General features: G+C 33.5%; 1 protein-coding gene across 6 annotated transcripts in view; it reads right to left on the bottom strand.

Annotated features, from left to right (window-relative positions):
• The window catches only part of LOC123548325 (dynein axonemal heavy chain 5-like), a 146,568-nt gene that overhangs the window by 102,067 nt on the left and 23,761 nt on the right, over window positions 1-20,740 (bottom strand). Inside the window, exon 1 of one of the 6 annotated variants that reach the window (XM_053546535.1) lies at window positions 8,715-9,111. The exons of the other annotated variants lie outside the window; for them this stretch is intronic. Coding sequence (XP_053402510.1) covers window positions 8,715-8,831 — 117 coding nt within the window. The 5' untranslated portion in view covers window positions 8,832-9,111. Of the gene's footprint in view, window positions 1-8,714; window positions 9,112-20,740 lie in introns of those variants that run through there. 6 annotated transcript variants of the gene reach the window in all.

Genomic DNA, 20,740 nt, shown 5'->3' with positions numbered 1-20,740 from the left:
GGGGCATAATTTTGTAAAAAAGCAAAATAGAGTTATGGAACCTGTGTAATGTAAGTCAGTTTATCACAGTGAATAAGTGTGTGAAGTTTCAATCCATTCCCTTCAGTGGTTACCGAGATACCAGCTTACATACAAAAACTTAACCAAATTGGGACGTGGACGCTGAGTGAGACACAACGCATGTCAGTAAGTCTAATAGCTCTACCTATTCTTTATATAGTCTAGCTAACAACAAATGAATGAAAGTTTTTTTTTGTTTTTTCTATATGATAAAGGTATTAATGTCAATTTAATCCTGTCTGAATTCCATTCTTTTCTCCCTGAACTGAAGTCCAACCTGAAAATCTAATTGTTCTTCTCCCTTCAAACACTATAACAAATGTAACTTTGTATAATTATAGATTAGAATTGTATAATTATGGATTAGAATTACTTATCAAATTGCAAATAATAAGACTAGTATCACTTGTTTTCATCTTTGATTAAATATCCATGACACTGCTAATATAAAACTAAATATTCTGTAAAGAAACCAACTCACAAAGTGTTGTACTGCTCTCAACTTGTGCATGCCGTATGTGCGAACATGATACGGCATTACACTGACATATCGCGGAAGTCTCGAAGGATTATCTTCCATTCTACATTTAGACGCAGCGTCTCAAAATAGATATCCCATCCAATTATCACAATATAACTCGTAATAGATATCAAGTCTTTATAGTGTGTCTTAAAACGCAATATCCTGAAATTTCTTATTTTTGTTCCATACCAACACAATTCAGCAAAATTTAAATGGACGAACAGAAAAAGAAGAAAAAAAACCATCTAAATTTAACCTCAGAAAAAAGCAACACTTTCCGTAACTGTTCAAGAACCAAAGATGCATCAACATAGTTTCCACACGCAAAGGTTTATTAAAATCATCACGGCCATTAAGAGAAGTATATTTTTAGCAATTGAGATTGGCAGGATCTTCAGATAAGCAAGATGGAGACCTTCTTTTACCTCCTACAGACACTTTAACCTCGTAAAACTTTACTGCTGAGCAAATTTATTCAATTAATAATGACATATTTATGACATTTCTATAAATTGTGACAATTATTTAGTTATAAATTACATCTCTGATCAATTATAGACAATGGAAGACTGGCCATTTCAATTTTATTGAAAGTTCAATATTGCAGCTCCAATCAAGGATAACTAGACCGTAGGCGGCGAAGAAGGGTATTTCTTATTGGTGCCAAGTAATGAAAGCTACAATAGTTTCCATTCTATTTTTCAATGACATCTCACTTAGTACAAAGTGGCTTGAAAAATTTCCATATTGTTGGTGGTGCAGTTAAGTTCAACTGCCATGTTCGTTTTCATGCATTTGCAATAGCGTGCGAGTGGTGAAATTTCACATAACAAGGTGGGACACAGTTTTCAGCAATTGTTTATCTTTATTTCTTTACAAATGGCATTCATTTTCAAAGGGAAACAACTTTTTCTCGACGATTACTTAAAATAATCGGAAAAAGTTGTCTCCCTTTGAAAAAAGAATGCCATTTGTACTTAAGGTATTCAGAAAAAGTTGTCTCCCTTTGAAAATGAATACCATTTGTAAAGAAATAAAGATAAACAATTGCTGAAAACTGTGTTCCACCTTGTTATGCAAAATTCCACCACTCTCACGCTATTGCAAATGCATCAAAACGAACATGTGTAACTATTCTTTAACAAGAGGACCATGATGGTCCTGAATCGCTCACCTCTTCCCACATGACCCAGTTTTGAGTATGACGTCGTTTTTTCTACTATTTGACATAGTGACCTAGTTTTTGAGCTCATGTGACCCAGTTTTGAACCTGACCTAGATATTATCAAGATAAAAATTCTGACCAATTTTCATGAAGATCCATTGAAAAATATGGTCTCTAGAGAGGTCACAAGGTTTTTCTATTATTTCACCTATTGACCTAGTTTTCAAAGGTACGTGACCCTGTTTTGAACTTTACCTAGATATCAAGGTGAACATTATCACTAATTTTTATGAAGATCTCATGAAAAATATGGCCTCTAGAGAGGTCACAAGGTTTTTCTATTTTTATACCTACTGGCCTAGTTTTTGACCGCACGTGACCGTTTCGAAACTGACCTAGATATCATCAAGGTGAACATTCAGATCAATTTTCATGAAGATCCATTGAAAAATATGGCCTCTAGAGAGGTCAAAAGATTTTTCTAATTTTAAACCTACTGACCTACTTTTGACTGCAGTTGACCCAGTTTCAAACCTGACCTAGATATCATCAAGATGAACATTCAGACCAACTTTCATACAGATCCCATGAAAGGTATGGCCTCTAGAGAGGTCACAAGGTTTTTTTATTATTTGACCTACTGACCTAGTTTTTTATGGCACGTGACCCAGTTTCAAACTTGACCTAGATATCATCAAGGTGAACATTCTGACCAATTTTCATGAAGATCCATTCAAGGGTATGGCCTCTAGAGAGGTCACAAGGTTTTTCTATTTCAAGACCTACTGACCTAGTTTTTGATCGCAGTTGACCCAGTTTCAAACTTGACCTATATATCATCAAGATAAACATTCAGACCAACTTTCATACAGATCCCATGAAAAATATGGCCTCTAGAGAGGTCACAACGTTTTTTCATTATTTGACCTACTGACCTAGTTTTTGATGGCAAGTGACCCACTTTCGAACTTGACTTAGATATCATCAAGATGAACATTCTGACCAATTTTTATGGAGATCCATTCACAAGTATGGCCTCTAGAGAGGTCACAAGGTTTTTCTATTTTTAGACCTACTGACCTAGTTTTTGACCGCACATGACCCTGTTTCGAACTTGACCTAGATATCATCAAGATGAACATTCAGACCAACTTTCATATAGATCCCATGAAAAATATGGCCTTTAGAGAGGTCACAAGGTTTTTCTATTTTTAGACCTACTGACCTAGTTTTTGATGGCACGTGACCCACTTTCGAACTTGACCTAGATGTCATCAAGATGAACATTCAGACCAACTTTCATACAGATCCCATGAAAAATATGGCCTTTAGAGAGGTCACAAGGTTTTTCTATTTTTAGACCTACTGACCTAGTTTTTGACCGCACATGACCCAGTTTCGAACTTGACCTAGATATCATCAAGATGAACATTCAGACCAACTTTCATACAGATCCCATGAAAAATATGGCCTTTAGAGAGGTCACAAGGTTTTTCTATTTTTTGACCTACTGACCTAGTTTTTGACGGCACGTGACCCACTTTCGAACTTGACCTAGATATCATCAAGATGAACATTCAAACCAACTTTCATACAGATCCCATGAAAAATATGGCCTCTAGAGAGGTCACAAGGTTTTTCTATTATTTGACCTACTGACCTAGTTTTTGATGGCACGTGACCCACTTTCAAACTTGACCTAGATATCATCAAGGTGAACATTCTGACCAATTTTCATGAAGATCTCATGATTTATATGGCCTCTAGAGAGGTCACAAGGTTTTTCTATTTTTAGACCTACTGACCTAGTTTTTGACTGCACGTGACCCAGTTTCGAACTTGACCTAGATATCACCAAGATGAACATTCAGACCAACTTTCATACAGATCCCATGAAAAATATGGCCTTTAGAGAGGTCACAAGGTTTTTCTATTATTTGACCTACTGACCTAGTTTTTGATGGCAAGTGACCCACTTTCAAACTTGACCTAGATATCATCAAGGTGAACGTTCTGACCAATTTTCATGAAGATCTTGTGAAATATATGGCCTCTAGAGAGGTCACAAGGTTTTTCTATTTTTAGACCTACTGACCTAGTTTTTGACGGCACGTGACCCAGTTTCGAACTTGACCTAGATATCATCAAGTTGAACATTCTGACCAACTTTCATAAAGATCCCATGAAAAATGTGACCTCTAGAGTGGTCACAAGCAAAAGTTTACGGACTGACGCACGCACGCACGGACGGACGGACGACGGACGACGGACACCGCGCGATCACAAAAGCTCACCTTGTCACTTTGTGACAGGTGAGCTAAAAATGGTGAGTTTTTAAAGGCGTTTAACTGTCCGGAAGTGGAGCCCCTTTAGGCAGTCCTTTTCCGGAATTCAATGTTTTTATCAGTATACTGACACTAGTTTCGTAAAGTAATATACATGTTTTACATGCTGTTCAATTTTCATGTCAAACAACTCTTTCTTTCTAAGATTTGGTGTTGTTTGACTTTTGTTTCTCAAGGCCTAATTCTCATCCTTAAATAAAGATCATAACTTATGAAATGCACCTATAGGATATCATTTAGTCACTTAAGATACATAGAGCTCACATTACCTTATTCATTTGCTACAGACAACTGATTGGTTCATGATAAGAAGTTATTGTTAGCTCTGGCAGTCCCTTTAAGTGTCCAAGCTGAACCATTTGAACGAACCAGACAGAGGTTAATATACTGTGTGCTTAGTTCAATTTTGATGAAAACCCATCATATGGTTCATGAAAACAGAAAAGAAGTCATTTCAGGATTTTTTTATTTTTAGCTCTGGTAGCCTCTAAAAAGGGTCCACAATGGCAGAATTAAACATTTTGAACAAAATTTAGGGAGGTCCCTACATTTTTGGATGCTTTAGTTTAAGTTTGGTGAAGCTCCATCAAGTGGTAAATTCATCAGAAGATGTTTAAAGTTTTCTTTTCTTTTTTAAGCCATGACAGACTTTGAAAGAAGCTAAGCGTAACCATTGAGAAATAACAAACTAAGAGAGGTCCATTCCAAAGCATTTAAATAAATTTCATAAAACTCTATACAAGGATGCTTTATATACCAAGTTTAATAAAAATTCACCAGAGGTTGGTGAGAATTATTCATTTAAATTTAAGTTTTCAATCTTTAGCTCTGCCCACATTCATTATGTTACAGTAATCTAAAGTACTTTATGGGACATAATTATGTGCTACTCCAGAAACTGAATGGGATGCAATGTTATCTCAACAAATGACAAATTTAGGTGTTTCCCAACTCTGAATGTAACACAGAAATATTAGTTGATACTGACAGTATCTTGAACTTGCTTATATCAAAATTCCAGGTATCTTGAAGACATTTTCAAGTCCCATCCAAAGAACATGTTCACAAAATATCATTTCAAGTATCTCAAAGTAAAACGCTCAATCCTTTAGAATTCCAGAAACCTGAGTTTCAACTGTATATAAAAAATATATCAATACATAACAATCATAGTTTTAATATTTACCCGAATTAAGGAAATGAATCCTTTCAATTTATCGATAGTATGGTATAAGCCAAAGCAACTGGGCATGAAGTCAAATTCTTGCCAATAATAAAAAAAATCCAAACCCCTTTCAACTACATCTACAAAGTAAGTGAATATGTCAGTGCTGGACTACTGCACAGTACTGATGGTGTAATATTATATCACTCTTGGGTTCTGTGAACAATATGTGAAACTGATCTGTTGCTTTCTTTGTGACCTTTTCTGCATATTTTATGTCCTTTTCCTTCTCTTGGCTTGTGCGTTTAATTTCATAAACTTTCGGCAGATTTACGAACAATCATACACCATGTATTCCCAGTACTTCATTGGGATTGCTGCTATTACCCCTTAGCCTGCTGAATTTCTAAAATGGACTGGTCCATCATTCATTTTGGGTAATACCATTTATTATTCTAAGGGGTGTTCACTGAACATTTACTGACTGAATAGCGAACAGTGCAGACCATGATCAGCCTGCACAGATGTGCAGGCTGACCTCGCAAAGGCAGAATGACTTGCCGCCAGCAGGCTAAAGATTGTAAAGATGTGAATTCACGAATTACTGCAAGATACTGGAACAAGATTTATTCAGTGTATGGTATTTCATACATACCCAAACTTCTCATTAATTTATTCTTAATAACATTAAATATGTATTTAACATCAAAACATCCCTATCACAAAACCACATTGTATGTCTTTACAATCCATTATCTGCAGGACCATAACATGTATTTAAAATGCCTTTAAATCAAATTTCCATAACATTTGTCTAAAACATCCATTAAAGTCACAAAACCATAACATGTCTGTGAATTGTCTTTAAATCATAAAACCATACCAAATGTCTAAAACAACCCTTACAGTCACAGGTCCATAGCATCTTTTAAATGTCAATTCATAAAACCACATCATATAGTTACAGAACCAAAACAATGTTGTGAATGTCAATTCATAAAACCACATCATATAGTTGAAACAACCCTTATAGTTACAGAACCATAACAATGTTGTGAATGTCTTTAAATCATAAAATCAAACACATTAGACTTATATTTGAAGTCTGAAACATACCTAAGTCACAATGTCTAAAACATCTCTAGCACTTTATGTATAAGATAATACTTACAATAATTGTTAATACTCCTTGCTGTTTCACCTGTACGCGTACCTTTTTGAACGCTTTCTTAAACAACAAATTCTTAGACATCGCTTTTATTTGAAATGTTAAATTGCAAAATCAAAAAAATATCTCCAACTTTCCAGACAATTTTCAATATAACAGTCCCATCAAAAGCCACTGTGTTGATTTGATCATTAACAAATTTGTTACCGTCACAGTTTGATATAATAACCAGTTTCTATTGCCACAGTTATTGAAACCAGAACAAATTGCCCGGAATTGTTTTCAACCGGTATTGTATCAAATGTCATTTTCCTGATGTAAGAGTGTATTGTTTATATCAAACTTCAGAAACGTATGAATGGCTATTGATTCTATCTTTGCATTTTCTGATTTATTTTCAGGTCTTTTTTTTTTTTAATCAAACCACTCCAGTTCATCTCAGCAATTTTTACTTTAAAAGTCTTTTGAGACATAAGTGTTTGAATACTGAAGTGGGAGGGTAAAACGTCATTTTTTATGATCACCCGAGTCAGTAAATATACACCTCCAATCTTTTAATGGAAATAGTCATTTTTTAAATATAGGCCGAGCTGCATGAGACAGTCCGTCCAGTTAAAGTATCCTAAATAAACCACTGAAAACAAATAATCTATCACATTTCTCATCACACAAGATATTTTACGAGTTCACAAAAAAATTACACTACATTTTGTAAATTTTCTTTTTATTTCGAGTCCATTCCTGCTCTGAAACATTATTTTTCAACAACGAATCTTGATATTTTAACACAATGCTGACAATTTTTAAAGCTAATTCACAGTTTGTTTTTAAAATGTCCAATTCTTTAAAGCCATTTAAGCTACCATCCTTTTCAACTTACTACACCAATTTCGTCCAAAAATACTACAAAACTGTTTTTCCCTTTTAAAACTGTTTCGATAATTTAGTCAAACCACGCAGAAAATTGTGTTAATTAGCTGTATCATAATTTATCTATTGGTCAAATATGATTAAAAGTAACTGTCATCATGTCCTATCATATATCTTTTGTGATAAAATACACTACCACAGTTTGAAAACAACACATTTCAATCATTTGACTCCTGGCGTAATCAAATTTCACCATCAACAAAGGACAGCTACAGTATCATTTATTAAATTATTCATATCACTCATTTCCGATTCGGAAATATTTGTTATATAATTGAAAAAATCATAAATAATGCATGCAATGTGATCTTTTCACAGAACAATCTGAAACAACGCAGTTTATTTTACAAAGGAAATATCATAAATGAGAATTACTTCCCTTTAATTTTGGAATCAAATTACTTTAAATATTTAAATAAAATGTACCCATGATTCTTAAAGCCCTTGCACATTTGTCTGTATTTTTTATACCCCATTTTAATGCGGCGGCTGATCCCACTTGGGAAATTAAAAACAATCAACATAATATTGTCCCCTACTTCAGCACATTGGAACTGGTGAGAAAAATTATGTCAAAGCATTCTGTAGTTCCCATATATTAAGGTAGTGGATCAATAAGGACAATCAGCAAATTAAATATTCTCCATATGCGACTTTGGCATTCTCCGTATGCAATTTTGGCATCCTCCATATGCGATTTTGGCATTCTCCATATGCGATTTTGGCATTCTCCATATGCAATTTTGGCATTCTGGCATTCTCCGTATGCATTTTTGGCATTTTCAGTTTTTTTTACATAAAAGTCATATGCGCATTGAGCTATATTTACATCGGAAGAATGCCAAATTACATAACTAGAGTATGTAATCATATAGAAATTGCTGATTGTCAACACGGGTCCACTACTTTAAATAACGCTCGACTTCTTTAACTGCATTCAACACAACAAATTTTGAGTTAAAAATTAATAGAAAAAATATTGTATCCAACTAGTTTTTTGTATTTACTTACATAATATCATTATTGAAACAGATCTGCCAGATTTATTGACTGAATATTCAGAGTAATTATATATAGGTGGACTGACTTAAAAAAAGTTATGGATATTTCTGTTGCTAAAAGACGATATACTTCAAAATTACTGGCCAGTTACAAATGAAAAACTGTCAAAATAATTTGGAAATTTTCAAAAATTTCTAAGTCATATTTAAACAAACATTCTAAATGAAATGTGCAGATCATGATCAGACTGCATGGATGTGCAGGCTGATCATGATCTACACTGGTCTCAAAGGAAGAATCAGTCGTGTTCAACATGATAAGGGTTAAGTAAAGCATTGATACTGCTGTGTGCCTACCTGAACACCTTCTATAGCTGCTGCTGTTCTGATGACGGGGTTTCTCTTTAACCCGCCTCCCTGCTGAATATCAGCCGCACTTGCTTTTCTTGCAACTTTCTTCCACTTTGCAGACATTTTTCCTCCGTTATTATTTCATTCAGAATTTTCAAACTTATTTCTGTGGTCTGTTTTTAAATCCAATTTAAATTAAATCATGTTTTTGAACAGAACAGCACAACCTAACCAATAAAAAAAAATTCAAAAAATAAAAAAATTTCACTGTATCACATCATCTTTTTTCAGGTACTGATTGTAGTACAGGAACGTTCAAATTTGTCAAAAACATTGCGAGTGTATCACATATCGCGACGTGTCAATAACAAGCAACTTAAGGACTTAATATACAAAGCATTGCTATTGTTATACGAAAAATCTAGACTAATCAATGGGAATAATGCACTAAATTAATAATCTCTGGATACCTAATAAAGCGGTAATCTTGGATTATCTCCTATACCCTATATGCATGCTACAAGTCTTGCTTTATAATATCCCATGGGGATTAACCAAGTACTTTAACATGCCATATAGCAGTAGACTTGGCAAGACTGATGAAACTTTTATGTTCTGAGAAATTATTCGTATGAATAAAAGCTCTATAACATGCAACAAAACCGAAAGAACTGCAGCCCATTCTATTAAAACTAGAACTGTCACAGGAGTGACTCATACCCCCACCATACGGTCTTGTCACAGAAGAATGGCAACCATAAGGAATCTAAAAAATACTTTGGAGTACTTCATCCTGGGCTTCCACATATAAGTAATACTAGTATAATACTAGTATAGTAATACTAGTAAATATATTAAATCTCTAATATTAGAGATACACTAAAAGTGAATACAAAAAAAGTGTCTTACCGACCCATGTTACCACGGAAAAATGTTTTTACTTTTTACATAGGACTTATAATAAAAAAGTTAGAAAAATACCTAAAATATTGAAAATCTAAAAATAGGATTTCTAAAAATAGACTTATTCCTGGAATTTAAGGGGAAGAAACTCAGTACAAAGGTTAAAAAAAGGTTACTTCTCTTTGGCTCTAAGACAATCAGAATGAGATATAGTGAAAATACATCAAAATTAACCTTAAATTCTAGGTAAAAGGGGACACAATTCAAGAAAAATAGTGTCAGAGTTATGCACCTTGTGTCACATGATGTGGGTGATGAGGTGGAACATCTATTTTAAGTCTGAATCAAATCCATTCAGTAGTAATTGAGATATAGTGAAAATACATCAAAATTAACCTTAAATTCTAAGTAAAAAGGGGCATAATTCATGAAAAATTGGTGTCAGAGTTATGCACCTTGTGTCACATGATGTGGGTGATGAGTTGGAACATCTATTTTAAGTTTGAATCAAATCAATTTTGTAATAATTGAGATATAGTGAAAATACATCAAAATCAACCTTAAATTTAAAGTAAAAGGGGACATAATTCATAAAAAATTTATGTCAGAGTTAAGCACCTTATGTCACATCATCTGGGTGATGAGGTGGAACAACTATTTTAAGTTTGAATCAAATCCATTTAGTAATAACTGAGATATAGTGAAAATACAACAAAATTAACCTTAAATTCTAAGTAAAAGGGGACATAATTCATGAAAACTTGGTGTCAGAGTTATGCACCTTGTGTCACATGATGTGGGCACATGATGTGGGTGATGAGGTGGAACATCTATTTTAAGTTTGAATCAATCCATTCAGTAGTAACTGAGATAAAGTGAAAATACATCAAAATCAACCTTAAATTCTAAGTAAAAAGGGGCATAATTCATAAAAAAAAATGGTGTCAGAGTTATGCACCTTATGTCACATGATGTGGGTGATGAGGTGGAACATCTATTTTAAGTTTGAATCAAATCCATTTAGTAATAACTGAGATATAGTGAAAATACAACAAAATTAACCTTAAATTCTAAGCAAAAGGGGACATAATTCATGAAAACTTGGTGTCAAGAGTTATGCACCTTGTGTCACATGATGTGGGTGATAAGGTGGAACATGTATTTTAAGTTTGAATCAAATCCATTTGGTAATAACTGAGATAATAGATTTCGGGACGGGACGGGACGGGACGCTACGGGACGCGACAAATCTGACTCCTATATACCCCCCTCAAACATGCTTGGTGGGGGTATAAAAAATATCTTTAGTTTTTGGCTCCACATTTAAAGCTACTTGCCCATAGTTTGGGTGAAAATTTTCCACATGTTCATTTCCACCAAGTTTGGCATAAAATTTATATATGACACTGAAAAACGATAAAATGGGTGAAAATAAAAGTTACATATTGGTAAAAATGCAAGAAGAATGTAAATTTTCAGCATTATTTCAAAAGCGTTGCAACAGTTTACTACCTTCTGCATAATACTTTTGGTTATTTTATCAGAATATCTTGCAAAACTCTTATGTCAACAAGTTTGTATCGCTAGTCACTTTCAGAGTACTCACTTTTTAAGGATTTTCAAGAGAAATTATTTTTCACAAGTCCCTGTAATACTTATCCCAACACTCATTTTGCAAAATTTTCAAAAACAGTAAAATATTGGTAGCTTCTACAAATGCATAGCAACTGATTATTTGCGAATAATGCCACTTGTGAATTTAAAATATTTGTGAATGTCAAACTGCATCATTGTCCTAACACACAAACACTTACTTTTTGCAAATGCATAACTCAGTGACCATGAAATCACTAAGAAAGCATATGCAAAAAATTTACCTAATCTGCAGTATCAAAAAGACATATCACTTCAACAGCAAAAAATTAAACCATTGTAAATAATAATTAAGATAATCCACTCTGTAATTAAAGAATAAATACAATGCACTTTCACATACACAAGATTCACTATTTTTCAAAAAATGTTTTATTTTTCATTTTATGAAATATTGCCGAACCATTATAAAATTCATTGCAATACATTTTCAGATTTTAATGAGCAATTTTTACAAAGTGGTTTTATTTGTTCAATCATTTTTCATAAAAAGCCTGCATTCCCATTACAATCAAGATATGCAAAATATTGAAAATCTCAAATTTCTATCAGTCTCTGCACAACAGTTCCTGTCATTTTCCCATATTACAAAATTTTATTACTGACAATATGTAAATCAACGATGATTATTTAATTTTGTAACTGCTTGTTTAAAGCCTGTCATTGAAATATCAAATGAAATCTGAGACATGTTTAATTAAAACTCTGTATAGCATTGTTTGCTTTAAAATAATGACTTTTGATTTGAAAATGGGTGCTTTTCAAATCATGCTTTTCCTGTCTGAATCAATAATTCCTAGTACTGACAGTGCCTGGACAATTTACACCATATCTCAATGGTTACTGAGGAAATAACACCTACCTTTAAAGGTAGATAGATAGATATCTTTATTGTCTCCTCATAGGGAGAGTATAAATCAGATTTTGGTCACGTAGCAGAATTCTGTTAGAAGCTTTAAAAGGCTCATAATGCCTTTGTTTAGAAAATGGCTACCACATTTTTCGTTGTGAACCTTAAATATTATAATTTCTTGTTAAATCCTATTTCTATTAATTGTTTTCTCTATTATTTGTCAAAAGTTTAAATATTGATTAACACAGTAGAAAATACTATTGATTCCATTGTTTTTATTACCTCCCTTTATAGTTCTTACAGTACAAGTTTATGTGCAGTATTTGAAGAAGTGTTTTTCTAACCAAGATATCTATTTGAAGAGATGTTTCATCTGTTTTCAACATACTAACTTAAGCCTTAATGATCATTTACATTTACTTGTGTTCCATGTGCTTTATACAAGTTAGATTGTACTAATCTGATTTTCCTATCCTGGTTGCCTAACCAAGCAAGTCAGATTAATGTATAAATATCAAAATTAATAAACATTTTTTGCCAAAGGAATAATGTGAATATAACAATAACTGTGTTATATTTGTCAAAGATTAACATTGATAACGATATTTTGCCGAAATTCATTGATTTTTTAAAAATATGTTCATATTAAAGGGAGGTAATAAAAATTTTCATGGGGATCAATTTCTATGTAATGGGTCACCTTGTTCCTTCAACAGATATCTAGCCGATTATACGAAATGTGAAAAATGTTATCAAAATATTACTTAAATGTGACTGACCACCTTTAATAACTAAGGAGAACCACTAATGCTCCCTTCCAGGTGCGAAGTAGAACAAGTAGAACCATTGATTTCTGAAAGCTAACTGAAAAGCTTGAAGACTTTAAAGTAAAAGAGTCTGAATCCTTACGAAACTGGTACATACACTGATGAGACAATTTGAAATACACAATAATAAAACACACAGACATGTAAAAAAATACTGAGGGCATAGGTTTAGAACTTTGCTTATTCACCATTCAAATGTTTAAACTAATACATTCTTGGTGTCAAAGAAAAATGAAAAGAATGATTCCAGTAACCCTGCGATTCCATTACATGTGTGTTGAATAATTAATGAAGAGGTTATAAATTAATAACAGGTTAAAGTACTTTTTTGTCATCTAGGTAATACACTCGCAATGCATTCAATATGCAGGAAAAACAATGTAAAAATAGTAAACTGTGCTCAAAATAGATTCTAAATTAAAGTATAAAATCTAGACAGAAATTGCAAAATACAAACAACTTGCTGCATGAACTGTATTAGAATCCTTTAAAAAAAAAAAATATCCACTGTTGTGAAAAAATCCTTTGAAACTCACCAACAGGTGATCAAAACATCATTTTATCACCTATACTATGATCTTATGACAGTGCTCTTACTCACTTAGAAACAAGTGAGCTAAGATAGAGATTTAATGATCAATTAAATTACAATGTCATTAGATATACAGAGAAAAAAGAGGCCCTAATCTCCTTTACATGTTCTCATCTTCTAAAACTACTCTTCGGTGTGGCTATACACACCACTTAACAGACCGAAATAACTGATTCATATACTAGTGTGCAGAGACTGTGCTTTATGTAGGTAATATCTTTGGAAAATGCTGTTCAACTGGAAATTTGAAACAAGGTTCAACTGAAAAATGTTTTATCCCTATACATCAAACACAGCCAGTTTTTTGTCCTTTTATACTAAACAGTGCAATGACACCACGTGTCAATCAACAGAAGGAAATCACAGGAAATGGAATAACAACACAAGGACATCACAAGAAATGGTTTGTCCTTACATACCAAACACTACAAAGACATCACAAGAAATGGTTTGTCCTTACATACCAAACACTACAAAGACATCACAGGAAATGGTTTGTCCTTACATAGCAAACACTACAAAGACATCAGTGGAAATGGTTTGTCCTTACATAGCAAACACTACAAAGACATCAGTGGAAATGGTTTGTCCTTACATACCAAACACTACAAAGATATCACAGGAAATGGTTTGTCCTTACATACCAAACACTACAAAGATATCACAGGAAATGGTTTGTCCTTACATACCAAACACTACAAAGACATCACAAGAAATGGTTTGTCCTTACATACCAAACACTACAAAGACATCAGGGGAAATGGTTTGTCCTTACATAGCAAACACTACAAAGACATCAGTGGAAATGGTTTGTCCTTACATACCAAACACTACAAAGACATCACAAGAAATGGTTTGTCCTTACATACCAAACACTACAAAGACATCAGTGGAAATGGTTTGTCCTTACATACCAAACACTACCAAGACATCAGTGGAAATGGTTTGTCCTTACATACCTGAAACACTACCAAGACATCAGTGGAAATGGTGTGTCCTTACATACCAAGCACTACCAAGACATCAGTGGAAATGGTATGTCCTTACATACCTGAAACACTACAAAGACATCACAAGAAATGGTTTGTCCTTACATACCAAACACTACAAAGACATCACAAGAAATGGTTTGTCCTTACATACCAAACACTACAAAGACATCACAAGAAATGGTTTGTCCTTACATACCAAGCACTACCAAGACATCAGTGGAAATGGTTTGTCCTTACATACCTCAAACACTGCAAGGACATCAGTGGAAATGGTTTGTCCTTACATACCAAACACTACAAAGACATCAGTGGAAATGGTTTGTCCTTACATACCAAGCACTACAAAGACATCAGTGGAAATGGTTTGTCCTTACATACCAAACACTACAAAGACATCAGGGGAAATGGTTTGTCCTTACATACCAAACACTACAAAGACATCAGGGGAAATGGTTTGTCCTTACATACCAAACACTACAAAGACATCAGTGGAAATGGTTTGTCTGTTACAAATCAAACAAATAACAAAAATACATCTTAGAAAATGTTTTGTCCTTGTTTATCTTACAACACAAGGACTCACAAAAAATGGTAGTCTCTATATATCAAACAACTTTAAGACTCATGAAAAACAGTTTGTCATTGCAAATCAAATAACACAGTGACATGATAGAAAAATGTTTGCCCTTGTACATCAAATAACACAGTAGGCAAGGTTGGAAAATTGGTTTGCATGTTGCTGCTACATGGACAAGAAGAATATCAGACTAAAAATTATTTGTTGTTGTAATGGTTTGTCTTTACAGGTGAACAAATGCTTTGTTGTTATATGGACAAGAAGAATATTAGACAAATGCTTTGTTGTTATATGGACAAGAAGAATATCAGACAAATGCTTTGTTGTTACATGGACAAGAAGACTATCAGACAAATGCTTTGTTGTTATATGGACAAGAAGAATATCAGACAAATGCTTTGTTGTTATATTGACAAGAAGAATATTAGACAAATGCTTTGTTGTTACATGGACAAGAAGACTATCAGACAAATGCTTTGTTGTTATATTGACAAGAATATTAGACAAATGCTTTGTTGTTATATGGACAAGAAGACTATCAGACAAATGCTTTGTTGTTATATGGACAAGAAGAATATTAGACAACTGCTTTGTTGTTATATGGAGAAGAAGAATATTAGACAAATGCTTTGTTGTTATATTGACAAGAAGAATATCATTGTTGTTATATGGACAAGAAGAATATCAGACAAATGCTGTGTTGTTATATTGACAAGAAGAATATTAGACAAATGCTTTGTTGTTACATGGACAAGAAGACTATCAGACAAATGCTTTGTTGTTATATTGACAAGAAGAATATTAGACAAATGCTTTGTTGTTATATGGACAAGAAGACTATCAGACAAATGCTTTGTTGTTATATGGACAAGAAGAATATCAGACAACTGCTTTGTTGTTATATGGAGAAGAAGAATATTAGACAAATGCTTTGTTGTTATATTGACAAGAAGAATATCATTGTTGTTATATGGACAAGAAGAATATCAGACAAATGCTGTGTTGTTAAAGGACAAGAAGAATATCTGACAAATGCTTTGTTGTTGTATGATCAAAACAAGGTCAGGGTGGAAAATGTTTCGTTGCTATACAGACAATTATGTCAGGCTGGAAAACATTTGGCTGTTCTACAGACAATTATGTCAGGCTGGAAAAGAGTTTGCAGCTATAATGGACGATACTAAGACAGGCCTGGAAATGGATTATCCTGATACACTGGAAACCCTGAGATCAAACTGGAACATCATTTTTGATCTTTAGCCAGTTGTTAAAAAACTACAGTTAATAGCCGATACTATGGCAATACACCCTTAAGAAAACCCAGTTTCTGGTTTTTTTCTTGACTGATATACATTCCCTTCCCCCAAATTTTTATTTTATTGGTATCAAAACTTGTGAAAAACTAAAACTGAAACAACACCCAGCAGAACCTCATAAACAAACGGCTCGGCTACTTAAAATATAAAAATTAGCATATTCCATTAAAATGTTTGCACTTATTTCATTACCATATCATCACTATCGGGGAAGTAGGTATCATGTACCACAAAGTAAACATAATTACACTTATACTACTCTTCTTTACCTTGAGAGAATTTGATTTTCATTTATAGCTAATCCTTAAGAATATCGATTTCTCAAGTTTATCTCTTAAGAAAATCCAAATCAAATGTCTTAACACCATGAAATATTACTGTAGTATAAATTTAAAACATCTACTTAAAGAAATTAAAAGTTTTAGGGAATGGTATTTGTACACAAACTCTCAATAAACTTAGAAACACAGAAACTTTGAAGAAATCATACTTTAGTCTTGCTTGGCAACTGTCATTACCGTTTTATAATCATGGCCTTCAAGTGTTATGGCTGCAGACAGAATACTTACTTTTTTTTTAATTAGTCTAGCTAGATGCAGGATATGCAGTTGTGGTCCAATTCTATACAAGTAAAAATTTGTTCTCCACAAGTAACTTAAAACTTCCCCATATGAATAAGAGAAAGAGGCATACTGATGTCTGTAAAAATGTCACTGAGAACACTGTTCAACCAGGTGATAAAACCCATGACCTCTTCAGTTCCTTGATTGTGTGGTGTGCTCTACATGGTGAGTTTTCCTCTTCTTCACTTAAAAAGACCAACTGGGTTAAGACCTATGTAAGAAGGGCCATAACCATCAAAAATATTTTTTATCACATTAACAAGGCCACATATGTGTAGTCAGACACCTGAAATGGCATCATATTTAAGGTTAAATTTATGTTTCAAGTAAAACAACAATTTGTGCAGACCTTTTTGCTACCACTTCATTACATGAATTTTCTACCTTGATAAACGGAATCCAAAAGTGTATATTTTCTAAGCTAGAATGAAAGACTCTTCCTCTGCACCATTTTGTGTCAAACCCTAAGTTACCTGAAATACAAGACTGAAAGTACGACAAACACAGCTTGCTTGAGCATTGGTGATAGCCCAAATACCCTAGACGCTCATGCTTTTTGTTGTTGTTGTTGTTTTATGTTTGTTAAATTGTTTTGGGTTTAATGCCATTTTTCAACAGTATTTCATGTAATGGCATTCAGTCAACCTAATCAGTGTTCCTGGCTTCTGAACCAGTACAAACCAGTTAGCCGCAAGTAACTGCCAACTTCCCAACTTGAAATAGAGGTGGAGGCCAAATTATTTCAGAAACAATGTCTTTTATCAAACTGTCACAGAGAACAAACGCCTTGCCCAGGAACTGAACTCATGACCCCGCAATCCATAGACCTGCACTCTCCCTATTGAGCTAAGCCGAGGGCATAGAAACTCATGTAGATCCTGCCTTCCTCACATTTCATGCTTGGATCATTCAAAGCCCTCTAGATAACTTGAGTATTTTGCTTGTCTCCTTGCGGCCTAAAGGAGAGTTTATTCGTATTCACAATAATAATGTAGCGTAATATTGGAATTTGGACCATAGACTCAATTTCACAAAATTTTAATACCAAAAAAATATACTGATAAAGTGAAACTTTATACATTAAAATTGGTATGTTAAACATAATATAATATGTAACAGGGTCATAACACTGAACACCGATATCCCCCTTGTTCAAAAACTTTCTCAAAAGATATACTACGCCTTCTCAACTCTGACATAGATCAAACAGGATTTTGTTTATCGCAAACAAACATTCAAAGTCAGGGAAATAAATGACATGTACGAGTTTTTACATAAACTCAAATAGTCGTGCAGGCGATAATGTGTATTGAATTTCACCTTTTACTACTTATCTTTGTAAAGTTTATGGGTTTTCAATATTTTAAATAACATTCTTGGTTCAATAATAGCTAACAGCAATATACCTGGTTACCGTTAGCAACATATAAACAAACAGTGGAGAAAGTGAGAAAGTTCAAAGGGGAAATAACTGTGACAGCTTTAATCTATCTGTAACCTTGCAAACAAAAGTTACCTCTCTTTTAACATTAATTGAAAGGGAACATTAAACATATAATTTCTCATAGGCCATTCTAGCCACAAACCTATAAAAAAATACAACTCTCATCATAAACAAATCTGAAATTCTGTTACTGCATGTAAAACAGTGTACAATAATTTTGCTGTTTTTAGCCACTTTTTAAAACAATTTCATTTAGGTAACCATGCAGTTTGCTAACTGCTCATGTTTCTCACATGTACCAATTTATTCCATAAAAGTAAGCAATCAATGGCATCAAAGAAAAAATGTATCACAATTTTAAGGTAGTCAAAACTTGCCTCAAACAAAGTACTTCAATTTACAAGGAAGCAATACCTGCTCTAAACAAAACAAAATCAAGACATATATAACTCTTCCTATACAAGTTATGTCTAAAGTAAGATTTTTTCATAAATATGCCAGATTTTTTTTTATCATGTCACAAATATTCATAAAAATTATTTATTTATTTGGGTTTTACAGCACACCAACACAATATAAAAGTTATAGAATTATACTAAGAAAGCAATGACTACTTCAAAAATTCAATGATAATGTGAAAGTTGGTTTCATGACTCTAGGTGAAATATTTTCGAAGATATATGCAGCACAAACTTATTAGCACTTTGTGATAGATAGTGTTTATGAAGTGAATTCTCCGTGAAAAAGAAACCCGGAGGGAAACAGAGCGTAGCAGAGTGACTGACCGAAGTTTCTTTTTCTCGAAGAATTCTCTTCATGGACTCTATCTGACATAGTGTGAAATTACGTTTGACCAATCAGAATTGCAGAGTCACTCCTGTTCATTTAATTGACATTTACAAATTGTATCGGATTCCCCAGCTACCTTTGATTGACACCTCGAAGTAACAAAAATGTGTCGGCTTCCTTTGAAATACGGGTCATTGGTGTGTAGAGCCGTTCTTCGAAAATTATTCCAACAGTCACATTGGTCTTCAGGAATAAGAAGCAACATTTTTTGAAAAATATCTCGCTCTGATTGGTGAAAAAATTAGGTTGCACACTTTATGTGTTAAGTGAAATACCAAACAGAACACCTGGTGCACAACTTCACATGCTATATAACAATCTTCTAATGTTTTATGACTCAAGGTCAAGTATATTTTGAGATATTTAAGAGACAAACTTTTATGCACTTAATGCATATGTTTGACTAAGTCAAGGGCTATAACTTTAGTCTTGCAGAATGAAATCCAAAAAAAATCTCAGGTACGCAAATTCACATACTGAATAATATTCCTACATGGTTTCATGACTCTAGGTGAAATGTTTTAAAGATATATGCCACACAAACTTATAAGTTTCATTTTTCAATCTGTCAAGGACCATAACCCTAGTCTAGCTAAGTGAAATACCAAACAGAACACTTTATAGGTGCACAACATCACATGCTATGTAACAATCCTCTAATTTTTAATGACTCTAGGTCAAGTACATTTTGAGATATATTGGACACTAACTTTTATGCCCTTAATGAATATTTTTGACTAAGGGCCATAACTGGTCCTGCAGAGTGAAATCCAAAAGAAACTCAGTGCACAAATTCACATGCTGAATAATATTCTCACATGGTTTTATGACCCTAGGTCAAATGCATTTTAAGATAAAAGTGACACAGACTTTTATGCATATTTTTTACTATTCCGCGGCCATAACTCTGATCTGGCTGTGTGATATCCAAATTAAAACATCAGGTGCACAACTTCACATGCTGAATACCGGTAACACTCCTGTGACGTTTATGGACTCTGGGTCAAATACTTCTTGAGATATGCACAACACAAATTTGGACAGATGGACGGATGGACAGACAGACAAGGGCAGGGAAAGGGGGACAAAAAAAGTTAACACAAAATGTTGAGAAAACACATAATATTATACAATATGCTGAGATGTTGTCTATATTGTAAAAGTTACAGGGATCGAATTTAACTTTTTTTTCAACTAGCAAATTTTTGCTGGTGCCATTTTTTTCCACTAGCAAAATGAAGGGTTCCACTAGCAATTATTTAAAAGCTGTTTACGTGCTAAATTCAAGTTGTTTTGTTGTTGTTTGGTTTCATATAAAGTTCACAGTCCGGACAGGCTTGGGACTTTCTGGTTTTGAAAGTACGATACAAACCAAAGTACTCAATGATTCTTTGGACTTTTGG

Source organism: Mercenaria mercenaria, chromosome 6 (genome assembly GCF_021730395.1).
Source record: "Mercenaria mercenaria strain notata chromosome 6, MADL_Memer_1, whole genome shotgun sequence".
Taxonomy (NCBI): domain Eukaryota; kingdom Metazoa; phylum Mollusca; class Bivalvia; order Venerida; family Veneridae; genus Mercenaria; species Mercenaria mercenaria.
This window is presented reverse-complemented; position numbering and strand designations above follow the sequence as displayed.